The following is a 25,980-nucleotide window of genomic DNA, read 5'->3' as shown; positions in this document are numbered from 1 at the left end:
AAAAAAAAGTCTGTCTGTGTGTCTTGCTTCTGTGTGGCAACAGCAGTAAGACTAACAGCGAGTTGACCTCTGATCCCGCTGACCCCTGAGCAACCCTCCAAAGGACAGCAACAGCAACAGAGGTTTATCTTTACAGTCAGCTGCCATCTATTCTGTCAGTCTAAAATCAACACAGCTGATTTACTTCCATTAATTTAGCACTGGGTGCTCGGCTATTCCAGACCCGCAATGTGTGTTTGTACGTCTGCGAGAAAAAATGCAGAACAATGAAGGAACAATTGGTAGGAAGAAAAAAAAAAAACACTCGGAAATAACAGAAATTGAACGCTATGTGCCCGCAGGCAGTCTGTCTAAAAAGTTTTCTCAATTCAAAAAGCACTCACGGCAATGTTTTTTCACTTCCATCTAAATTCATGAGAAAGAGATCTGAGGTGAATTGAACTTTTCTGCCCATGTTTATGGAGCGCGAACAGTGATTAGCATTTATATTCGATGGAGAGGAAGCCCAGATTGCTGAGTTGCCGCGTGGCGAGGCCTCACAGGAGACATGAGAGGTCGCCTTCAACACAGAACAGTTGTATATCTAATGAAGGAGAGCTCTTGTTGCTTCTAAAGCCGCTGGACACTTTTCACTCCTTCCTGACTTTGTGTTATTGTAACACTTCCAAGCACTTTTTTTTTTTTTTTTTTTTTGCGCGTGTGCGCGTTAGCTTTGGCAGTGTGAGGTGAGGAAAGGAGAGGATGTGGCGTCTATTCCATGTGTGCATCCATGTTTGTTTGCGTATGACTAATATCCCTGATGTGCGGCCTTAAGCTCTGATACTCGCTGGTAATCCTGGCTTTGCCCTGATTGTGCCAGTTGTAAAAACCTTGGAGCACACCTCACACGTTCTGACCCCCTGCCTACTTTTCATCTCGTCTCCGCCCAGCTGCACCCAGTGGACCACACTAGAGCCCAGATCCACACTTTCTGAGCCACCTTGGAAACTTTCCTGGCTGCCGCCGCTGCTTCTTTTGCCAAGATTCCACACTATGCCCTCAGTCCACACGAGTGCCCTCTGTATATCTATGAGAGAGAGTGGAGTGTTGAATATACCGCAGCCAGCTTAAATATCCATACTGCAGGATGTCTCGCCACCCAAAGGCCCCTAAACTTTGTTAAAACCAGAGTGATTGTCTGCAGACGTGTGCAAAACTCAAATTAACACTGTTTCTCCTCTTGTTCTTTTCCCGCAGGCAGCTGATGGAGAATCAGATCACTGTGATCGAGCGTGGAGCTTTTGATGACATGAAGGAGCTGGAGAGACTGTGAGTGCCACTAGAGGCTTAGCACGCTTTGATTTCTTTTCAAAACTTGAACTTAAAAAGAAAATCCCACCCGTCTACCCGTTTCAGTACTTGTATTAGTCGAGAGTAATGGGAATAACAGGAGGGACCAATCGTAAATGGTGTATCAAGTGTGAGGCACTTCCCTGCCATTCCATTGTGGTTGGATGGTGCTGAGAGGGTACAGTGTGGGCTGGGAGAAACTTTTTATTAGCTTAGTCTGACAGGAATGCCCTCAGTGGGATGTGTGGGCTTAAAAGGCCTCCCCCACCGCAGACCCCGGCTCATCTGGACAGCACCAGGCCCCCTCAGCAGCTTGTTAACCGACTGGGATAACACACAAACAAACACAATCAACCACACCTCAACGGCCTCATTATTAAATCAATAGCGCTACCCACATGGAAACATGCACAGCAGATGACTTTATGGACACGGGCTGTCATGCTGACATCGTGGTTAACTCATGAACGGCTTTCCCCTGATCTGAAACCCACATTAGCAATCTACATTACCAAACTGGAGGCCACGCACCGCTCGCATTCCCTCCTCCTCCAAATTCAACCGATCCCAAACTTTGGGTAGACGTTTCCACGTGCCAGACCAATGTGGAAATGAAGTGGCTCATTTCTGTAATGTTTAAAAGCCACTAACCCAACAGCAGGTACAGTTCAGTTCGCCATTAATGTCTAAAGTGCACTAAATCTACATGTCAGCCGGCCAATCCCTCTTCTTAGTGTATACATGAATGGCACAACTCCCAACATCTGTCTGAATGTGTCTGAAGGCATGGCAGCGGCCTGCCTTTCAGATTTGCAGCCGCACTTTGCCACAGCCACTGCATTCACTCCCATGTGCCTCCAATGGGCCATTCAGAAAGGAGAGAGTTGTGGTTTCCAACAGATTAGCAACAGTCTGTTCCTCATTGACTTAATTGTTGTATTTGCATAAAGGCTGCCAGTCTTGGATGTTAGTTGTTTGACATGGAGGCTGTTGCCAACCACCATTCCTGTCGGCGCTTCCTCGGGCTCGAAAAGGCTCAGCCCTTTCTCTTAATTTTATTTAGAGACATCTTGTTTTGATAGATGGCAGATAAAATGTGTACATCCTCATACAACTGGTGGATGTAATTCACTTGTTCAAAACGTTTCCTGGGAAAGTCGGCGTGACACCGAATTCTACAAGGCACGGCATTGTAATTTAACTGTGCAGAGATAATTTACGGCAGCGTCTCGGACTAGCAGTTTAATTCCCCTGAACTTTCAGCTGGATATTTATGTGACATTCAGAGCACACTGAAACACAATAGCCTGCGGCTAAGCTGATTCTACAGCAGCTAGGAGAAATTATTCACAGCCTACACACTCATGGACATGCACGCACACACACACACGCTAACTCAGTGGCTGATCATACGCTTTCCCTGCCGCAGGCGGCTGAACCGTAATCAACTGCAGCAGCTTCCTGAGTTGCTCTTTCAGAAGAACCCTGCCCTGTCTCGACTGTAAGTACATTCACTTTTTTTGTTTCAATTCAGCTGACTTACTTTTTCTACTCTCTCAAGCAACCCCTACTCTCTTTGTCTATCATTCATTAATATTATTATTATTATTATTATTATTATTATGCAAGCCTCCAGTATTGCTCAGAGACTAATCTAGGCTTTGGTTTGATTTGGTTTAAACACAATTATAGGACGATTAAGATTCAATTGCACTTGCTGGAATGGACTTAGAGACTCATCCAGAGTTATTAATGTGTCAAGTCTTATTGTCTGTGAGCCAAAATGAACTGGATGAGTGGAAAGCTGAGTTCTTTGCACATCGTTGGGCCTCCGTGCCAAGTCATCTGCAGTTTCTCCGCGTTGGTGTGTCGGCGACAGAATCCACTGGTGACAGGGAGCTGATGTGGCATTAGTGCTTGAGCTCAGAAACGATGATGTCTGTGTTCCTTAATGAGACTGTTTCATGTCAAATCTTCCATGCTCGCTCTGCCGGTGGACTCCACCTCCGTCGTATGAATAGAATGTGCCATCCCAGTTTTATTCTTGTTAAGACCAATCCCATATTGTCGCACACCCACACGTCCTTCCACTCATGCACCTCACGCAGTCAGACAGTCCCACAGCAAGGCTGAACTTTTATTCCCATCTGCAGCAGGACTTTTTTTTTTCTTTGGGATAATCAGTGTCCCTGTTGCTGTCTGATCATTCCGGCTCCCATTATTCCAGTTCAGATTACCTGGAGCATCTGGGAATAATGAAACAGTGGGGCATGGAAAAATCATTTCCCTCGCTTCTATCCGCACATACTGGTACTACTAACCCATGATCCCCGCCTCAGCCCTCCATCTGTTTATTTTGCGTTTGATGTTTAACACCATCTTGAATCTATCTGTCACTTCCTCGCAACTATCTCCCCATGTCACCTATCATTAAGCCAAAACCAGCCTCTCTCCGGCTCTAGGGCAAAGCCCCGTCCTTTAGGGCAAGGTTGGCCTTCTTGCGGCTTCCTAACACTGAGCAGCACCGGGTTGTCTGTCTCAGTGGAACGGGCGCAGCGCCGACCGAGGCCTCCCAGACCAGCGCATGGCCTTGAACAAGTGTGATTAGTCCATCTGGAGCAGCGGGCTCTGCCAACAGCCAGAGGATTGTGCTAACACAGCTCCTCCGCTTCCTCCAATCTAACTTCACGGTCATTATTCTAAATCTAGCGCTGGCTCTTACGCCACGTTCTGGAGAATGAGACTTTGTTTAACATTGCCTAATCGATTCGCTATGTGTCTGTGTATACACTCATTTGCTCTTTATCCTTGGCTGGATGAAAGAGAAAAGTAATTGACCTTGAAGCTTTTCAGGTGTGGAAATGCCACATTTTTTTTTTTTTAACACTTAAAACAAATGAACGGTCCCCTGCCGTGGAATCGATAATAACGCAATCTTCGTGCTGCCTGTGTTTGATTGACAGACACTTCGTCGCGAAAGGCTTCTGGTGCTTGTTAAAAATTAGGGCTAGCAGCACGGGATTAGGAACAGCCGTTGAAGACAAAGGTTTCTCCTAAGGTGTTTTTCGGCTCCTGAGTGGTGTGTCTGGGCCACACCACGGGTTCTGGTTGCAGTCTGATGTGGTTAGGTTACAGGCTTGTCTTGCTCCCGCCAGCAGCTTTTAATGGACTTAAAAGGTCCTCATCTCCCAGAGGAAGACTTGCGCCGCTATTTCATGTGTGCATTTGTGCGTGTGTCTGAGGAACGATGGAGAGAGAAAGAGAGAGAGCGAGAGACAGACAGAGAAAGAGAGTCTATGGTTGCAGATGTATTTTCTGTGTGTGTCTTTGCACTTGCTCAAAGAGCTCACTGGGGCTTGTTAGGGTCCGCCTTTATGATCCTAACAGAGAGGTTAATGTGAAAGCCCGCTGCCCTCAGGTGGAGCACTAACCCAGATGGTTTCTCTTCTCTTGGAAGAAGGAATAATTGCCCCCCTTTTCTACACTTTTATACACTTGTGCTGTCTGTCTCATCTACTCCCCACTTTTTTTTCCTCTTTTCGTTGATTCTGGTGCGAGGGGAAAACTTGTATAACAAAGTGACTATTTGTCGCAGGCATCCCGCTGAGAGGACAAACAGAAAGAAGGGCAAAGGGGACGGAGGAGCGAGGGATAGCAGATGAGATCGCTGCTCTCATTAAACTTTAGAGGAAAAGCTGCCGGGTTAATAAAAGGCTGTTGGTTAAATGAGCGGCGGAGTGTTGTTTTGTGGGGAGTTTTTAAACACTTGATCCCATGCAGTCATTAAGCTAATGGGGTAATGAGTTTTCACTACAAAGGCAAGATGGGGAATTAATGCAAACGCTCTTGCTGAAGCACTTTTAGATTTTTGAAGAAGGGCTTGACTAAAAGAGGAAACACTAATTCATATTTGGAAATAATTGGTTATTATCTCTTGCACAAATTCGGCTGAAACTTGAAACTTAGCGTCTGCAAAATGTCTCGTGTGCAAAACACAGAGCCAAGGTTGCACAGCTATTTAACGCAGATCACATCTTTTGCTTTCTCGAGGGTCGACGTCTTTATCTACGCCATCGCACTCCTCTGTCTCTTTCCATGCCTGAGAGATACCGGAGACACTGATGAATGAGAGGCAGAGGAAAGGAAATTGGAATTGATTAGAGATGATTACAGATAGTTAGAGTTAGTTAAAGCCGCCTGTGATTGATGGCACCAACAAGAAGGCATGGGAACGGTGGCGCAGAGGTGAGAGCGGCCGCGCTGAACATCGGTGAACAATAACAGTGAAAATAGAGCTGCATTCATCACCGTTAACGACCTGTTGCCCCCAGTCTCGCCACCCTTGACTTTTCCTCATTCCACTTCCACTGACTGCACTTCAGATCTGTAATCTGCTCATCCGTGTTTGTAATTAGTGTCTCTTCGCTGTGGGAGAGCGGGGAGGAAGGAAGGGCCTCGCCGTGGAGGGAGAAGGAGGCATAGGTGAGCAGAGCTGGAAGAGTGCAGAGCAGTTAGCTGATAGCTGGCCCCGGGGAACAGCATCTGGTTTGGGCTCAGGATGGGGGTTTGGCGGAGGGGGAGGCGAAGGGGTGTTTTGCGGTTTTTCATTACCGTGTTGCCTCTTGCTGCCACAAAACAAATACCGGCAACCGCGCGGTCTTGTTCGAAAGGGGTGTTTCTTCCATTAATGGCCAACGTGCTGAACATGACGTGATGGGGGTGAGGGGATGGTTCGGCAAGGTTTTCCCTTGTGTGTGTGTGTCTCCCCGGGAGGTATGGAGGAGGAGGAGAAGGGAGGAGGGAAGGGTGTGGTAGTACCTGCTCTACAGGGGAGCAGAGGAAACCCTGGTAAAGGATTTTAGAGGGGGTGTGTCTCATCCTTCTATTATACATCTTTCAATTTCAGGTTAGTGCTTGGCAACGGGTATCCCAGTGTACACAAACCCTAAACACACACAGGCATAAGCACATGCACCCACACCCGCACACAAGCGAGAGAGAGAGAGAAAAGCGAGGGAAAATGTAAATAACACTAATTAGATACAAACACACACAGAATAACTCTATAATTACATCTCTGTGTGCTAATGTGTGGATGGCATGCACACACGAGGGATTACGTTCTTTATATGGCTTTGACTGTAGATAAAAGAGCTGCTTCAACTATGTGTTGATGCACTGCTGCCTCTTCTGTGTTTGCGTTGGAGGGATGCTGTGTTTTCTGTTTGTTGATCGCTCGATGCTTAGGGAACGGCAGCTCGGTGTGAGAAGAAAGAATTGTTTGGTGGAAGAAGGAGGTCTAGAATAAATAATGTGCACTATCATTAAACCGATAAATCATCTCCCTGTCACAGTATTCTCACTCGCTTTTGACTCTGTTAACCTTCAGTGTATGTGCCGTTTCTCCCTTTTCATTTGCTTCACATTGATTGACTTGAAAGCTCGCCGGTGTTCCAGGAGTTTTTGTGCCCGCAAAGCAAAGCAAATTAACTGTTTTGACTTTTGACTTTTTGTGTATGACTGCATGAAAAGACGGATGTGAATGCTTTTTTTTTTTTTTTTTTCTCCCCCCCTCATAACAGTTTCTAAGTGCTATGTGTGCGCCTGTGCATGCATGTGTGTGTTCATCTGGCAGCCTGTTAATGCTCCGAGCTGGTCTTGTCGTTTCCTTCTCTTTGTCCCCGCTGATGAATGACCTGCTAGGTCTCTCTCTCTCTCTTTCTCTCTCTCTCTCTCTCTCTCTCGGAGGACTGTTTGGGCCCCCGCTTGGCAGCAGTCCCCATGGCAACCCATCTTCATCAGGAGGTTTCTGTGCCATCGGTGGCAGACATCCTGATTTCTTGACTGTGGTTTGTCTGACACTAAGTAAACACGGACAGACTTCAGTGAGCTGAGCTAACTTGGGGCAGAGCGAAAGCAGAGTAGCTGCATGCACAAAAATGGAAACTTCACCAGTGCTATCTGCTCAGATACTTTTAGTTTGAGTCATTTGGATATTCGTAATCCACATGTCATTAAAAAATCTATTTTCAGGGCTGAAATAGTTTGAAACCGTGTATCACTGATTCTGTGTCTATAAAGAAACACCACCAACTAAACAAATTAATCCATTTGCTCTTTGGAGAATGTGTGGCTAACTAAATAAAGTGAAAGTTTCGTTTGTAAGGAGTAACAAATTTAAGAGATGCTGGGCTGGAGGTCTTTGTAGGATTACGAAATGCCTGATCTGCGTGGCAGTCGACCAAAGAAATACCAGGCAGGCCTTAGCTCCTTGCCCCTGCCCCTCTTCCTGCCCCTGTCCTTGTCAGCTGGTAAAAGTGGCTTTTATGGCTTGTCACTGTTTTCTTTACGAGTCGGACCGTGTGTGAGAGAGAAATGCAGACCAAACCATGTGAGGGGAGCGGAAGCCAAAAGGGGGTAATTTAAAAACCACTCTGCCATCTGAAATATTCACAACCGCAGCACACGGAGCGAGAGAGAAAGAGGGGACAGGGAAGCAGACGGCGAGGAAGAACAAAGTTAAAGAGGAGGGAAAGGAGAGACGGTCAGAGGTGCAAAAAGAGACGAGCAAAGACGCGGCAAGAGCAGGAGAGAAACGGTGTTTATATTTACTAACAATTCTCTGTCCTTCCTCATGAATAATTGAAGAGATGGATCGAGGCTGGTTAAATATTCACACTAAAGCGCGGGGATGTCAGTGTGTTCTGTGTGTGTGTGTCCGGTGTCTGGCACATGCTGCTCTACATACACGCTCATAACATCTCTGATGCTCTAAATATTCGTGCAAACAAACAGGCACACAAGTTCCTCCACGATGTCCGTCCCAGTCTTGAGCGCGCGCGTGTGCGTGCGTGCCTGTACGTCTTCTCGTTAGGGACTGTCCTGGTCATTATGAATTGATACGGCATGAATAAGACATCACAGTGTGGTCTAGATCCGTCATGAGTATACACACACAGGGATTTCACTTGCGGAGCTGCTGAAAGAAGCCTCCTCCTCCTCTTCCTCCTCCTCCTCCTCCTCCAACTCCTCCAACTCTCTGTGCCGCTGCCGATAGTTTGCCTCTGTGACGGCCGGCTTTGCGCGGTCCAGATTGGAAGTGACACACATGGGAGAAAAAGGCTACCCTCATGTCCTCACACGTACATGCAAACACACACACACAAACACACACTTAATCCCTGGAATCTCAAAGCAGGGGTTTGAGGAATGCTGCAGTCCCGTTCCAGGAATAACAACCAGTGCTTGTTGGGTTGTTCTGCTTGTCTGTGTATGAACGCAAGCTTAGCGGTCATGTGTGTATGTGTGCATAGTGGTTCTATACAGTCGAGCAGCATGGAGCACGAACGGAGCTATCGGAAAGAGAAACCCAGCTCATTCATCACGGCCATAATAGAGTGCAATCTCCCTGCGATGGGTGTTTCCCTCACTCAGTGCATCTGTCCATCTCGTTTCGGTTCATTTCAAGACCTGGGGTTTCGATCAACACTATCTGCTCTGGATCATCGTGTGGAAGTGGCGTGTGTGAGGGGCTTAGCCGGAGGACTGCAGTATGTTTTGTGTAATCTCTGGTTATGAGCTGTTAGGGTCTGGACTTGAGACTCTGGAGCTCAGCGTTGGAAGAAACCCAAGCGGACCCAAACACAGCCTCTCATCCCATGGGCGGGGAGGGGAGAGAGGGGCTTCGAAAAGCCCTCCCAACATCCTGTTGCCCCACGCTCATGCTCACAGAACCCACACGCGTACAGTAAATGATTGTTCCAGCCCCATCCTGTGGCCTCGGGCTCTGTCTCTGATTCTGAGATTTAAAAAAGAACAAACAAACAAACTGCAGGGCAAATTATGTCTTCACTCACTCACACACACACGCAAACACACACACACAGGCACACACAAATCACACAAATGCCACTGCACACATTGCTTCGCCCTCTTGCTGATGTGCTGCTGCTGTAGCAACCAAAGCTCTGCAGGGCCGGGACTCGGGCTGTTTACCTTCTCTGAGCAAGCGGAAGACGCAGAGAGAAAGAAAAAGTTGGGAGGTCAAATAGTTCAAAGAGAGCCTCATATTTTCTGAATGAAATCTGATCCAATAGCTTGGGAAAAGTGTGGTGTAATGGATGGAAAGAGATTTTTGGATTTTTAGTTGTGTGTGTGTGTGTGTGTGTGTGTATATATATATAATTATAGGCTTTGGATGCATCCCTTTATCCTCTGGAAGGAGAGTCTTGGTTGAACTCCTTCCTCTTCCCTCTGGCTATATTTCTGTGTGTATGGGTGTGTGTGTGTGTGAACTTTGTGCTCTGTCTCCTCTCTGTCTGTAGTAAGGAGGTCCATTCTTAGGCTTTTAAACTTAGCACACCTCCAGGCCTTTTGTTCTTGAGACTCCACAGGCTACAGAGCTGCTACTACTAAGTCTTTCAGTGAGAAAAGATGATGTTTTGTGTGGCTTGGGGTTATTGAGGTGAGGATGTTGCGGGCTAATGATGAAAGGAAGCAAACTTGAGACAACAGGTTTTTTGGTATGAATCTAAGAAAAGCTTGTTTGTCAAAGTGAGGCTAGTTTGGTCTTTCTGTAAGGTGTCCTTGATAAAACATTATTCATAAAATACACCTACTTAGACATGTAGCACACCTAGACCAGACCAGACATCCCCACCCCATAGCAATGACACTCCTTGATGGCAGCAGCCATCCCCAGCAGGATGCAGCCTGACACAGACACACACACACACAAATGGTTTAACAACAACTCAGAAAACATTAAAAACAGCACAAGGTGTTGACCTGGCCTCCAAATCCACTAGATCCCGAACTGATCAAGTATCTGTGGGATGAAATGGAACAAGCCTGATCCACAGAGGCCCCTCCCCTCAGCCCATAGGACCCAAAGGCCCCCCACTAACAACATTCAGTTGTCAGACACCACGGGACACCGTCATGTCCATTCTCAGATGAGTCACAACTGTTTTGGAGGCACAACCAACCTTCCCAATATTAGGAAGGTGGTCATAATGTTTTGCCTGATCTAGTTGGTACTTCAGTATAACCTCGGTAGTCCACCACGTTCTTTGTTTGAGTTGTCTACTTCTTCTTCAAATGCAAACATGGCAACCAAATATTATAATTAATTAAGTTTACTGTAAACTGTACAACTGTCAATCAAATACAGTCAGTGTTTCATGGTTACTTTTTCTGCTGTATTAATGGTTGGTATGGTTACCCAACTCCCCTAACCTATTATTATTTTTTTGTGGTTTTGTATTTTTCTTCTTTTCTTTTCTTTTCACTTTAATTTGCTCTTCTTAGCGCTTTATGTAACATAATCTTTTTTTTTTTACTCTGATCTACATCAAAAAAGTCCAAATATTATAAATTACAAGTTCCTAAATTTAATAGTTTTTACTTCTTATATAAATAAAGAAAATAAAAAATATATGGACTGTATTTCCAGCGTCTAAACCCACTTGTACACAGTGCAATGAACCTAAACAATAATAATACTATTATTACAACAGAACATGATCCATCTGTCCCAATACACATCCGACACCCTGTTCGACATTATATCCACTTTTCAAACAACTGTTACTTTGAGTCATGAAAACACTCAGGTCGACCTTTCCCCCCCCTTATTTGGAGATTCATAGTAATGAGCTATGGGCACATGTAAACATTCTCTGTGTGACTGGTGGAAAATGACAAACATGCGCGGCACCTGGTAAATGAAGTTTAAACACGGCATCATTCAACTGTTTTGAATGCCGAATCCAACCAGAACCTTCTGCCCGCGTGCCTCTGCGCTTGCTCCCGCTTTCTCGGTAAACAAAAGACACTTGTCTGCTTAGGTAAGTGGACAGCCGACATTCCAGTAAAAAGACATATTGAGCAGTGTGGTGGCTGCGAGCGTAGCAAAAAAGAAAAATCTGAATTCCTATCTGACTCTACCTATCTGTTTCCAATATTGGCTCCCTCTCGCAATATTTTCCCGCTGGTATCACAGCATGGAGCAGTGATCTCATTAGCCCCAGAGTGTATGTGTATTCCTATTGTGGATATATATGTTGTTTTTTTTTTTGGTGAGAAACTGTATGATGTTCTGTGCGTGGGGTGTCTTCCCTTCTTAGCTTTGTACAGTTTAACAGGAAATCGCTGGGGGATGGAATTGATTCTCCTTTCCTGCTGTTTCTGCTAGACGTGTCTACACACACACACACACACATCCACACGCCTGCCCCACCCAAACAAAGCTTCCAGAAATGAGTGTTACATCTGAGATGCAGCCAGACCTCTGTGTGTTTACCTGCTTGGCAGTCACACCAATCTCACACCTCAGATGGAGCAAAGAGGAGGAAAGAGATTGAAAAGGAGGGAGTCACAAAGGAGACATAGAGAGCAGGGAGGATGAAAGAGAGGAGGGCAGTGAAAGAGAGACAAAGATGGAGCAGGAGAGGAACATAAAACATCCTTTGTAATCATTTCATTGCATGGATATAATATTTTATATTTGATTCCTTATTTGTACAGCTCTGAAAGTTGATTTTGTTTTTCCTCCATCGTTTTTTTTTTTTTTTTCGGATATCCAGTGTAGTGCTGCACTTCAATCAGGCAAAAAGACGGACAATGAGAGGAGTGGAAAGAGGCTAAAATGAGTTAGAGGGCAAAGGGAGGAACTGAAAGTGACAGCCGGTGCCTGGGAAGCAATAACTAGTGTGAGGATAGAGTAAGTGGGGTCGGCAGATAAAGCGTAAGAAGGGAGAAGAGGCACAGAGAAGAAGGATTGGCCTCATCTGCGGACTTTGAAAGGATTCTCATCTCTTCTCATCTATGTGTGGCTGTTCTGGGAGACAGAGGAGGAGAGGGAGCCAGGGGCACCTGCAGAAGAGCTTTAGCCAAAAGCCCCATTATCACTTCAAAGCTGGACTCTGCTGGAGGAGGCCTGAGTGACACTGGGGCCCTGCAGAGGATGAAACAGTGCACAGAGATAGGAGTAGAAGGCCTCCTCCCTCTATCCTCGCTCTATCATCCCCTCTTCTCCTTTTACTGTACCTCGCTTCCTCCCTGTCATCTGCCTTGTCCTATCCCTTCCTTATCGCTTCCCATTCCTCCCCCTCTCTTATTTCCTCCCTACGTCTTATCTGAATCTTTAACACCTGGCTGCTTGGATGGCAAGCCCTATGTGGGATCTCTTCCTCTATACCCTTTCCCTCCTGGCTGGATTTCTCCATCTTCTCTGGCTTATAAAAGGCCCGGGGAGGGGAGGCCCTGATGAGCCTCAGGCTGTGGTAATGAGCTTGCAGACCCTTTCATGTGGAGATCAAGCCAACGGCTGGAGGGGGTGTTGTTGGTGCTGGTGTTAGTGAAGTGGATATTAACAGCACAGGGCTGTGGCTCGTAGAGTAAAAGAGAGTAGTGGGTCAACCTAACCCAGACCAGACCTGGAGATGTTCCCATGAAGTCAAGAGCGTCCAAAGCCAGACTCGGAGACACGCACTACTGTCAGAGAACAGGGTAAATCATGATAGTCTGTGTAAATTATAGCATTCCTCTGTCCAATACATTATCCCCTCCAGACCTTTACTGATATTTACAGGCTACAAAAGGTCAGATACTTAAGGCAGGGCAACAGTATGGGCCAGAAAGCAGTAGCGGACACACACACAACATTTTCTACTGCTACTCCCTGCTTTCTCTGTGTCAACACTTCATAAATTTACCATGTAAATAAGTCTGGGGAATAGAAATATATTTGAACAAGGTCTGACGCTCGTTGATTTGTCTCCACCCAAAACTCCCTAAATTCTTCTTCCCAGGCCCATTATATCCCTCATTACCATGCGTGTGTGTGTGTGTGTGCATGTGTATTAAACCGTAATGCCCAGCCACACACAATTATTGCTCCTTCTTCCTGACACGTTCATCAGGCAGGCCCACAGACAGGCTCTCCTGTCCTGTCCACATCATAATGTGGCTGCCGTGTTTATGTGCGGTTGTAGATGATGACTAACCCGGTATTTTAGACTATCGTATGTCATCAAATGGTAAGAAAAGCCCATCTGTTTCCCGATTCGGTCAAATATTTTTCCGTTTACAGTAGTTTAAAACAGCAACAATTAGCAAATTTGATTAGTTTGTGCAGCACAAATAGAGTTAGTGTTTGTGTGTACACTGGGAGCAGTGAGGAAATGTCCAGGTTCCACTTCATAAAGCCGTTGTAAAAGAGAGGAGGCCATTCAAGACCAACAAAGAGTTTTCACATGAACAAGCTAACAGACTTGTGACCGACCGCCCGCCGCACTTCCTCAACACTCATTTTCCCCAATTTATTTCCTCCCTCTTCCTTAGCCTCCCCCTCTCTCAACACTTCCTTGTTCTTTCTCCCATTATTTATGTCAAAACTTTTATTTGAGTTTGCAGATTTCAGAGACCTCTCATCTGTTTTGGCGACAGAAACGGGAGATAGCGGCAATTAATCATTTATGTTTTAGAAATATCTCAGTGAAGTCATTACAGCTTGAGCCAGTCATCTGAGCGGCTGTTATTTCCCTCATTCCTTTGTTTTTTTTATAGTATAAATCCTGATAGTTTCTATGGAGACTGACTTGGCAGTCTATGAGCGCTGTTATGCTGCGTCGGGCCCCTCGGCAATCTCACCCTCACTCACCTTCCTACCTGCGTTTCTGGATTTAGAAAGCTGAAAGACGGTGATGCATCTGCGTTAACACCCTCGCTGCTCCGAGGGCAAGAGAGAGACGGAGAACTGTTAAAAGTTTGTTTCACAGCACAAGGAAAGTCAGGGCTTCGGGATGTCGGTGTTAACAGTCAGATTAGTTAAAAGTCTCCCAGGCTGGTTGTGAGGAAGTTGTCAGAGTGCTGTCAGACCTGAGTAAGTCTGCACAGAGGAAGAACAAAGACATTTTCGATGCCTTACAGAATGGAAGAGTGTCTGTAATTTTATTTTGTCTTGCTTTTTGGGTAAAAAAAAAAAAGATGATTTATTTATTTTTTTCCCCAAGTTGCTGGAGGGAGCTGAGCAGATTTGAACGGAGACGTCCAGCGGGGTTAGAGAAGCACTGCCTTGTTTCCCAGGCAGGCACCCTCTTTGTGACATGGTTAAAGATGTGTCCTAACACCATTCCCATCACCCCTACTCCCCTCCTCTCCCCACCTTGGCTCCCATCCCTCCATCCCTCCCCTCCATCCCTGCAGAATAGCCTGCCCTTTGCTCAAGCCATTCCGTCTCCTTGGAGCTCATTGTTCCCCGGTTGCTAGGTGATGGCTGGGGCCTCATTCGGTCACCTTGGATACAGGGGGGAGCCTGGGTATTTGGTAAGGGGTCAGGGCTGACAGAGGTGACGTGAAGGTGTGTGTGCATGTGTGCGGCTACGACTACAAGGTTGTGTGCACACATTGTTAGCCTTCAAAGTACGTGTGTGTGTGTGTGCGTGCGCATGTTTGCGTGAGTGTGTGTGTTTGGTTAAGGGTCAGGCGTGACAGCGCCGGTACAATAGGGTGGGGTGTGACCAACCCCTCCTTCACTATTTATTAGCCTATTCAATCACCCACTCCCCTGCTCCAAGCCAGGCTGGGCCAGGAGGCAGCCGGGCTGTCAGTCAACATGGAGGGGGAGGGGCAGAGAGGGCATCCCAGAAAACATAATTAATGTGTAACACAAGAGCTGCTGCATCGCTCTAAAGAGGAAATTAAAGAAACAAGCAGCCACTGCAACCGCAATTACGCCGCTCTGAATAGGCCACTGTCAGCGCTGTTTCAGGCCCTCACACCTGCTCTCTTTTTCATCTCTCACTCTCTCCTCACGCTCTTTTTTTTTTCTCTCTCTCTCCCTCTTTCTGTCTTTCTTTTCTTCTAAACTGCGAGTTTCTCTCATTCTGGAAAACACACGCCAGGGGAGACCCTCTTTGTCAGTCGCCCTCCTGAATTCCGATCCTCAATCGTCAAGCTAGCTGCGGCTGGCTGGCCGGCCTTGGAGAGCCCTGGAGTGGCTTTCATAAACCACCACAAAACGCACATACAAACACGCACACACGCACACAAACCTATGCTATTGTTGCCGAAGCTTAAGCACTCATCAAGTGAGTAGAGGTGGTAAAATGAGCAAAACGGAGAGAAACGTTTTTAGAAAATCAGCTCTTATTCAAATGAGGCCCATTCTCATCTCTATTCCTGTCTCTCTCTCTCTGTCCCTACCTCTGTTTCTCTTTGTGCTTCTACATTATTGTCTAAATAGTGCATGTGACCGCATGATTAGCTGCAGATCCCCGTTCTCTAATATCATTATGCGTTGCTTTGCATCCCTGGGCCCTTAGAGCAAAGCCATCAACAAGGGTTTTACCCCTAAATTAAACTTTATTAAGGATGACTCACCGTCAGTGTTATGTGTCTGTGAGTCACCGGTGTGTGTTTTATTTAGCTTCTTAGCCACAGGCAAGCTTTTTCCTCTTCTCTCCGTCTCATTCTTTTCATCTCCTCCATTTGCATAAAAAGTGTGTATCGGTTGTCTGTTTAGTCCCAGCAGGAATGTGAGTAGCAACAAGCTAGCACCCAGAATGGATTCTGCAGTGCGCTGCAGAAAAGGTCTGCGGTTGCCGTGCAAAAAAGTATTCCCTTGGGAATCTGCTCTTCTCCTGCAGCGTCTGCATGTGTGTGTTCCAAAACCAACCGTGGGGCGAAAATCGTTGCAAATTGCCAGCTAAATGGCTGCCTTGTGTTCTCATCACTCATAATGAGTCAGGAGGAATGCGATGTCCTCACCTGAGCTGTAACTGATAGCAGATATATGGAGGAGCTGACATGTCGGTGCAGAAGGAAATGAGCGAAGCCTGGCACTGCGGAGGGCATACCTGAACTGACAGGCAGGGTGTGTCTGGCCACTCAGGGTTCACCGCTCTGACAAAACCACAATGGTAATGCAGCAGAAAATGGCTCCAGAAACTGGCATATGAACTAGAAATCAGTATGATACTGGGAAAGTCAGTTATGCTTCTTTTTCCCTGAGCCTCACGCAGTTTCCGGAAGAGTCATTAGGAAATCATTGAGTGAGTGAGCAGAGATTCATATTCATGGATTTCATCAAAACAAGTTATTGAAAGCGGCCAGTGCATTCATTAAGTGGCTCGGCTGAATTCATCCGTTGGGCTTCATTGATGTGGTGTTGACCCCGGACCACAGCGTGCACCGCTGTCAGTGTGGCTTTGTTAGTAGTGCGGTAACCTTTCTTTGTGCCCATGCTTGGGCCAGTAACCTTGCTTTGTGTTGCCGTGTGTATCTGGGTGTAGTGTGACTCCCCTTCTCCATAAATCACTGTCAGATTCCAGTGGTACAAAACAAAGCCCCCGCCTGAAGCTTGGATAATGGGGTTGTTCTTGCGTCTGTGTATGCGTACGTTCATGTGTGCCAAGCCTGTTGCCCTTCATTTACCAATCAGCACCGCACAGAGTTTATGAAAATTCATTGAGTGTGAGATGAGCTTCTTTTTTTTTTTTCTTCAGATGAATATTGCACGAAATGCCGCACTGGGTGACAAAACACTCCATCGATTTTGAGAAGGGAAGGGCCGGGGTGGGGGGGGTTGGAAAGACATGGGTGAGGGAATGAGGTTGATCGCTGGTGCGTGATGGAATAAACTGCAGAATTTCTGTCACTGCATGTGTGACTGTGTGTGTGTGTGTCACACACAGGGGTCTAATAAATAAATGATGTCTGAAATGAGAGCAGCTCTCCCTAGACCATCTCCACTTCATGAGAAGTGCTAGTTTACAACTCCGCACACACACACACTCACTCACATGCTACATCTATACTAGAGCTGCGGAATACACTGTTGCTCTCCTTTCCAGGAACATGTCTGTCCTGTGAGCCCCTAAGTGTGTGTTCTTGCTCCCAGGCCTTCGTCGCATTGCACTCTAAATTCCACCCATGTTGATGGTGGAGGGATGGGAAGCATTACTGTGCAGGCCAAAGCAAACACGCACACACATGCATATAAACACCTACCTTGTGAGAGAGGCTGGAGAGCATTAGTGAGCTCAGCAGAGCAAACACGGTGATAAAGGCAGGATTTGGGTGAATTCTAATGGGAGGAAGCAGTGGGGCAGGGAGAGGATTTACCCCTGGTATCCCCGCAGGCCCGGGCACGACAGAAGCCCCGAGTTTGGTAACCAAACAGTTTGTGGCGCTGACTCACAGTTCCTGTGTTTGCTCTGCGGGCTGTCCTAACATATCATTACTTCTCTCCGGAAAGGCAACCTTCTCCTCAGGAGAGACTCCTGCCTACCTTCCAGACAAAACCTGACCTTTTACTTTCTCCCAGCGGTAAATGAACCGATGCCATCCTAGATGAGCTGTGAGAGCAAATGAGAAGTGGTGGTGAGAGACAAGCGGATTCATGGTGTCAAGGAGAGGGCAGTTGTGGCGCAGAAGATTCCCACAGTTTTATTGTTTTTGGAAGATTTTCAAACATCCCATTTCTAGGCAACTGAAGCAAAGGTCAAAATGGAGGAAGGAAGCGGAGAACAACAGACTAGAGGGAGATGGAGAGAGAGAGGACTCGATGGTAGGGGATACAGACTGGAATGCTGCAGTGGTTTTAATTACAGACAGAGGAATAGGCTTTTTAAATATTTAGAGTACAGATGATCTCTTGGGCTGCATGTGTGTGTGTGTGTGTGTGTGTGTGTGTGGGTGTGCATGTGTGTGTGGGCTGCATTACACGTGTTGTGTATGCAGTGGGCTTGTAGATGCAGGAGTAAATGAATGCACAAACTGCAAAGTCACTATTGTGTTACAGTGTTACAAACTTTTGAATTTTGTCTTGATTTTTAACGCTTTAATTGATATTATAACTTCGATCTATATAGTTTAAGTTCCTAAAATGCTGCTGTGTTACAAAGTTGGAAAATAACATTCATGTTGCTCGAACCTTTTCCCTCTGGAGGTAGAGCTTGGCACCCACTGATATACTAGGCAAAAGGAAGTAACACATAAGAAACACACGGACACAAGACCGGCTGCTCTCTCTTAACAGCACCAGCTTAATCTGCCAGACAGAACGCAATAGAGACCTCACTCAAACTAGCAGGCCCTCAAATAGCAGGGAAAGGCAGTAAAAGTCAGCCATAAGTGAGATGCAGTAGAAGATAAAACAAGACACAAAGGTGTCTTGAAGGTGCTAAGTGCCCGATCTTGACAATGCGGGTCATGTTGTTATAGACAAGCCTGAACTGCTCTCACGGATTTAAACTTTCTGGTCGGCTGCATCCGTCTGACTGACATTAGGGTGCAAAAACATACAAGGGCTGTAAGCTCCTAATCATTAAACAGGGACCTGCAGGATGTAAAGAGACGTCACTGGCGTCTGTGAGCACTAATCCATAGGAAGTTTGGATGCCAGAGTTAAGTGGACCAATATCCTCTAAGCATGTGTGAAGGGGCTGCTCTTGTTAAATGGGTGCTATCATGAGCGAGCATTCTCTCCGTCTCTTGCTGCACTGTGTGTTTATTCAGAGCCATGCCAAGGCCAGTCCCGACTCAGAATGGTAAATGGGCTGTAATTTCGAGGCAGCGCCGCGTTCTGCAGGCTCACATTGATCTGTCATTGACAGAGTTAATGAGCGTGGACATGAGGCACGAATCCTCGCCACAAAGACATCAAAGTGCCGCCGCAACGACGGGCCCGCTGTGAGAGACTGGCCTTAAGGCAGACACCCAGGCTGCCTCAACCCCTGACTCCCCAGGAGGGGAGAGGGGTGAGGGGAGGCTTGGTGGTGGAGAGGATCTTGGCACCATGTGTAAGAAGTTTGCATGTCTCCATCCTTTTCTCCCCATATCTTCTGTCTCCCACACAAACAACCGCACATTTTTGGTGCATGTTTGGCATGTGTTTGCGGTCCCAAGCAGATTCATTTGGAGAGTTGCAGCAAACAAGGTTCCTAAATTAGATACTTTCTGCCTTTGTTCACCACCTGCTGCTTGGGAACCTGCTGGCTACACACACACACACACGTATATACATATATACACAAGCCTTGCTAGGTAACCTGCTGGCTATCTGCCTTTTCATTCCTTTCTGTCAACAGCAAATAAGAGAAGGGGGAAAAGCAAAATCCAAGAACAAATATTAGCCTATGCAGACAAAGGCATTCCAGACGGCGTATTCACTCTCATTCGCTCATCCTTAAAGTCCCATCTTCCTCCTTCCCTCCGTCTCCTCAGCTGCCCCCACCCCCTCCTCTCTCACACTGCCACTCCTGTTCCTTCTTTTATTTCTCCCAAGGTCTCCCTTTTCAGGTTCCGGGCGAGGCATCTCTGCTGTTGTTGTCACTTTTGAAATCCCATCTGATTTATTATGGCAGAATACGTCGTTGTGTTTGTGCACGTCTGTGTCAGTGTTTTTTTTAAAGCGTCAGTGGCATGACGTCCTTAATACACAGGTAAAAACAACATCCATTTCAGATTTAAGTTGTTCATTTGTTGTAGAACAGACATGCAAAATGCAGAATCCTCCGTCAAGTTGGGTCAAGTTGTTCAGCCGATCAGAAGCTGACTGGCACTGCAAGACATTTTTATGTATTCAAATATTAACCACAGAGGATCAGAGCTGCTGTTTTTGTTGTTGTTTTTACCATGAATAGATTCCTTTTTTCCATTTCGAGACAAGGCAAAGACAGAGACTTTTAATTGATCGATTCCTCAAATTCCTCAAAGGCTTCTCCCTTCTTATGTTGCTCCATCTTTTTAGTAGCCCTCCTCCTGTTTGTCATCTTCGTCCCTCCCTTGCCTCTGGGGGTTCAGATGTCATCCTCATCCTTGTCAGAGGAGTCTAATGGATCGGTCACGCTCAGGGCCCTCCCAGCCTGAGTCACGGAGCTAGGGTGAAAGGTCATGACTAGGGTGAGATAGGAACCGCGGGGTGAGGACATCCGCTCGGCTGTTCCCAGCCGCGTACGAGCGTGTCTGCATTTCAGTGTTTATGTGTGTGGGTATTATTTTCTCTGTAAACGCCTTTGTACCCATACGCGGAGCATTTGGAGGGTAGTTTACACAGAGCAGAATAATACACCAAAGAAAATAAATAGCAGAGTCCTGCTACAGGATGTAGCATTGTCAGGTAAGCATATGAATGTGTACTTACACACATACAAACACACACACTCCCTGTGTCTGGCATATCCATCATAGCCTCTCGGGGCCTCCTGTTCTTTCCAGAGGTCAGAGTTGAAAATGGTATAGAGGACGCCTGCATAGACATAGTGTTTGTGTGTGTGAATGTATAGGTGCCCGATCGGTGCACAGCCTCGGTGCTGGTTTGGTCTAGACCAGTGGGGTGATCTATTGCCATCTCAAGAAACACAAACCAAATGTATGTCTGGCAACGTGACAAGTCAACACATGGAGTGATATATGGCTTGAAGTTTTGTGGGTCAGCGGCACTTTTTCACCAAACAGTTGATGGTCTTTCCTGTGGGTTTTTTTTTTTTTTTTTTTTTGATAGGTGCAGGGTTTTCTCTTTGCCTGATGCTTTTTATTTCCCATGACAGAGGTATGGTGTAGAGGAATCGCAGCAGGCGTCGTCACTGCAGAGCACATTTCCACGCTTCTCCTGCAAATTTCTTTTGTTTCCAGTCTGACCTGGGTGATTTTATATTACCAGCCCATTGTGTCCTGTTCTCTCCGTCCTGCATCTTTATTATCCTTTGTTACTCCTCCACCACCCCTCTCCTCCTCCTCCTCCTCGTCATCCACCTCCTCCCTCTCACTTATTCTCTCCCTCTTTCCTGGGTGGTGAGTTTTAATTTCATGCCCCCTGCTCTGGCAGTTGGTCCTTTAGTGAGTGCCAGGGTGGCTTTGTGACACACAGCCTCCTCTGGGACTAACGGCCTCTCTAACACACACACACACACACACACAGCCACAAGTATGCATGCGCTCAGCCCCGGGCTATCCATCGGCATTCATGCAGAACTTATGGCAATAAAATGATACAGAAGTTGCTTTCAAGAATGCACAAAGACGCATGATGCCAGAGACAAGATTACACAAGTAAGCACAGTGACATGTTAGTTCAACTTGAGCAAAATGAACTTCACTCAGTGCTCTTACATACGGGACAAAGAGCCACTGTATTCCCACGTATCCATCATAACTGTCATTGTTTCAGTAATTTATCTAAAGGTATTGGCCTCATCTGGCTAGCGACGGTATGCTAACTGTACCGGCATGTATTCATTAATCCAACAGACGACTCTTGGCCCAGGGGAGTAATCAGTCTTTATGCTAATGCTCGTAGATGATGATGGATGGACGTGCTTCAGCCGCCATTGTGTGGGACACTGTTAGAAAATGGAAAGACTGTTTCTTTCATTCGGGGACACGCTCGTGTGTGCGTCTGCGCGGTTTGAGCGTGTGTTCGGCCCCTGTGGTAATAATCCATGCCTACGGCTTCACCTCCGCAACGGTTCATTAATCCTGAAAGCGCGGTCTGGCCTCATCTTTATCTCCTGAGCATTGCAGATCACATCTGCTGCTCCGGGCTGGCCACTCATTAATGAACACACCTCAAGGCAGTATGCTTCTGAAATATTTTAAGGAATGCAAGTGAGCAATATCATGTAGCAGATAAGTAAAGGCGAGGAAAAGAGGCAGGTAGCCTGTGTGTCAAACAGCCGGGGAAAGTTTTTGTCTTAAAGGAACGGCTGAATCAAATCGCAAAACATGTTTTTGATATTGGTTGGTTGGTTTTACTTGCTGAGGTTTTTAAGTAGCTGCTTTTATGTTGGTGGCAAATCAGAGCTCTGAAAATGACATAAAATCAATGTGTCTTTTCAGGCACGGTTAGAATCGATAAGTCATAGGCCTCAAAATCTAACAACATTTTTCAATAGAAGTACTTTTACTTTTTTTAATAATTCCAGTTAGATAGTTCACTATAACGCTATAAGAAATACGTCTAAACGTCTCAGTAGATCCTCTATCTCTTTGTCCGTGTCTACGTGGTGGTTGTAAAGTTTGCTTCATTTCATTCACTCCTTTGCCCGCACTGTCTGTGTGCCGTCGGTGTGGGAGGGTATTCTAGAGCGGCGTGGAGGACAGGGTAAACATCCAGAGCAGCCACTGACATCCATTGTTAAGCTCTTTTTCTCAGGACGACTCCCACCCACTGCAGCACAGCTGGGACCAACTCCATTGTCCTTCTCCTTCCTCTGCCAGCCTCAGCCGCGCTCTCACAAACAGAACACACACATGCAAACGCTTCCAAACACACACACTCCCCTCAAGGCTTAGTCACAATTCCAGCTGGGTACCTTTTTGTCTCCTAGCAACCAGCACCTCTGCAGTTTCTGGCCTTGCACCTTTAGTTTGGACGGAGCACCCCCGTCCCGATATAAAGACCGAACGCACGCACGCGAGTCGACTCGAGGGGAGTTTTTGAGTTGCCGCCTGAGCGAAATTGAATCTGAAAAGTATTGGGCCGTTAGCTCTGGTGGAATGACTTTCTTTATGCAGTGAAGCTAATGAAGAACACTGATAGAATTGAAAGCCCAGAGGCTTTGGTTCGCTCTCTATTCAATTTCAGTGTCTTTTTCAAACTGTAGTGAAACCCATATGAACTCACGAAAAGAAAAAAAAAACACAATTGGGCATCACGACAAACAACTAACAGTATTACTTCTAAGGCTCAGGGGCATATGTTCAGGCAGAGACATTGTGTTAACCAACGCTGAATCGTCTAAACAAACACAAAAACATGATAACAGTGAAAGGAAATACGACACTGATCTAAATACGATGCAAACCAGCACCAACTGAACTATTGTTAATTTCCTAACAGTTCGTATTGTGTACTCGGAGAGCGTGGCCGTCTGCCCTCCTGGCAGCCTCATGTGATATTCATGGAGGAGTCTACATAGTCTCAGAGATCCTGCAGTTATTTATTCATAGCTTCACTCTGACCCCTGACATGTGCACACACCTGTCACAGGAAGGAAATGCCGCCTCCTCAAACACACAGGCACAGACACACACACATTGCTGGCTGACCAGTGGTTAACCTTTACCCCTTTTACTTATGTAATAAACTGCCTGGGACGCGCAGCCTGGTAGAGCAGATACAAGACGCTTAAATGTTTTTCACACCTTAAGAACACACATTAAGGGAGTCGTCGTGCAGTGCTGCAGTAGCTGCACTGTAGTCTCTGCCATATTTGTGTAAATCCTCAGAAATGTAACCTAACTTGAGAGCTTGTTATTCCTTTTTCAGCTACACACATTTACACACATCTTCTTTTGCATTGCACAATGAGTGAAAACAAGTATGAAAATCCATCACACATAAAAAAAAACCTCTAATTCCACCTTTGTCGTGTGTGCGTTAGTTGCTCTTGTGTCCAGCTCACCTTTATTACTTGCCTTGTGTGTTTTGTGAATCACCGCGTGCAGAAATATTGGCACAGGAGGCCTGAGTTACTGCTGATTACTGTCTTGCTGCCTTAAGATAACGAGTTGCGTGTGTGTGCATGGGAGTGAAAAAGCTGTAAATTTGTGCACGCATGCTTTGACGGGCGTGTTTGTGTGCGAGACAGTGTGCCCTGTTAAAGATAAGGTGATATATAGACATATGTCCGGGGTGAATTGTCGACTTGACGTCAGCCACAGTGCACCTGTCTCGTAACTCCCACTCGGGGCAGCGCGGCCTTGTTTTCCCCCGCGGCACGGTGGCGCTTATTTGCTGCATATTTATGTCAGTGCACAAATATAACATTTGAAGTTTATACGTAATAGGGAAAGTAAAAGGGAAGCTGGTTAAAAGTTTGGGGAAGTGATCGCGTATCCAACAATAACACGATGAGCTGAACTGAGATTTGACATTATAATGAGTTCTTCTGTTTGGAGTAGGTGTCCTTGACTTTTTTATATCCAGGCGTGTACCTTTGGGCTGTTTTTTAAGTTTAGCTTTCAGAGGGATTTGGAGAGAGAACAGACACGATGTAAAGGTAACTGCTGTGCTCACCTTCCCTCTGGCTCTCCTCTCTCCTCTCCTCTCCTCTCTCCTCTCCTCTCATGATGCTTTCCATGTGCAACCCTGAATATTTAAAGTAATAACTGGGAGGTCTCACTCTCAATTTCAGTCACTCCAGAGAATACAGAAGGTATATAAATGTACTTAAGTTCCTCAGAAACGAGAAGATGATCAATCCAGTAGTTCATTTTGGTCTCGTTGCGTTTCATATTTTTAGTTCTCTTCCTTCCAAAAGCGTTTGAGCTTCCTCCTCGTCTTTCCATGGAGTCAATTAAGCATCTTGAAGTGTTCTGTTTTCGTGTTGATTGAAATGGCTCCCGAATGTGTGTGTCTTGGCGACGGTCCTCTGATCTCGTATCTACTGCCTGTGGTTAGGTGTGGTGGATCTGTCGTCGCAGTGGCTCAATAACGCTGACCTCAGACCAGCGCTTCCAGGAAAAGCTGTCATCCGATCTTCGGGATCAGTTTTCCATTTTCTAGGTAGCGAGCTGTTTCACAAAGAGGCATCTTTAACTAGTTTAGGAAGACCACACAGTATGTGTGTGTGTGTGTGGGTGGATGGGTGGGTGAGACTGGCCAACCAGATTTACTTTGTTGTTTTTCTAAATGGCTGCCTCCTGCCCTTTTTCCCTCCCGCCCTGACTCAGTGTAAAACATTAGCCCAACCTAGCAAACTGATTTCCCGGCTATTTCCAGAGATGGAGATCATTATTTCTGGCTTGTAGGAAGCCTGCTGGCTAATGTAGGGATAGGTAATGGCAGTGAAAATGGACCTGTTGAGAGCTATGTTCTCCCTCGCTCTACCTCGTTTCCTCGTCTGTTCCCCCTCACACTTTTCCTCTATTGTCCAGCAGGTAGACAGCATGATGGATGGACGGGGCTTGGCTGCGTCCCCCGTAAGAAAAGCGGGGCTATCTCACACCCCGCCGTCTGTTGATAGTGCCTGTAAGCGCTCGTCGTGATCGATGCCGCTCAGCCCTCTTCCATCACTCAGCCTGACTGCCAGTGAAAGGCTCGGACACACTCAGAAACTCAAGTGCACATAATGGCAGAGGGGAAATTAGGGTGACTCGGGAGCTCGGAGAAAGTATAGATTTTCTCCCGTCTTTCTTTGCCATGTTAACGCTTTCATTTGCCTCACGGGTGGCAGCAGAGCGCGCAGCCAAATGTATGGACTCATGTGGGACTTGTAAGCCTGCGAGTACACACAGACATCATGAATCATTTACAGTGAAAGAAGAGATGTGGGCAACAGTTAAACTAGACTTGATTCTCAGTGTGTGTGTGTGTGTGTGTCTGTCAGCCCTCATGTGGACTTGATAAGTTCCACTGACATAGTGTTTTCTCTTGGTGGTTGTTGAGTGTTCCAGTCTGGGAGCGCTGTATGTTTCTCGTCGACTGGTGAGCTGTAGATGATTAGAGTGGAGTCCATCCATGAAATCCCCTTTAGGTCCCATCGAAAAAGAGACGGTCTCTGTGTGTGTGTGTGTGTGTGTGTGTGTGTGTTACGAGAGACAGGGAGAGACAGAGGGTGGTATGCTGGCTGCGTTTCTCAACATCAGAATAAATCACAAACCCTCTCCAGATGCGTCCACACGGCCTCCCCCTTCTTCTTT

The 25,980-nt window shown here is 46.4% G+C and overlaps 1 protein-coding gene across 1 annotated transcript in view; it reads left to right on the top strand.

Annotated features, from left to right (window-relative positions):
- The window catches only part of slit1a (slit homolog 1a), an 80,376-nt gene that overhangs the window by 11,841 nt on the left and 42,555 nt on the right, over positions 1-25,980 (top strand). The window contains exons 3-4 of the mRNA XM_084562325.1: positions 1,237-1,308; positions 2,759-2,830. Coding sequence (XP_084418451.1) covers positions 1,237-1,308; positions 2,759-2,830 — 144 coding nt within the window. The remainder of the gene's footprint in view (positions 1-1,236; positions 1,309-2,758; positions 2,831-25,980) is intronic.

The sequence above is a fragment of the Chelon labrosus genome (assembly GCF_963514085.1).
Source record: "Chelon labrosus genome assembly, chromosome: 15".
NCBI lineage: Eukaryota > Metazoa > Chordata > Actinopteri > Mugiliformes > Mugilidae > Chelon > Chelon labrosus.
This window is presented reverse-complemented; position numbering and strand designations above follow the sequence as displayed.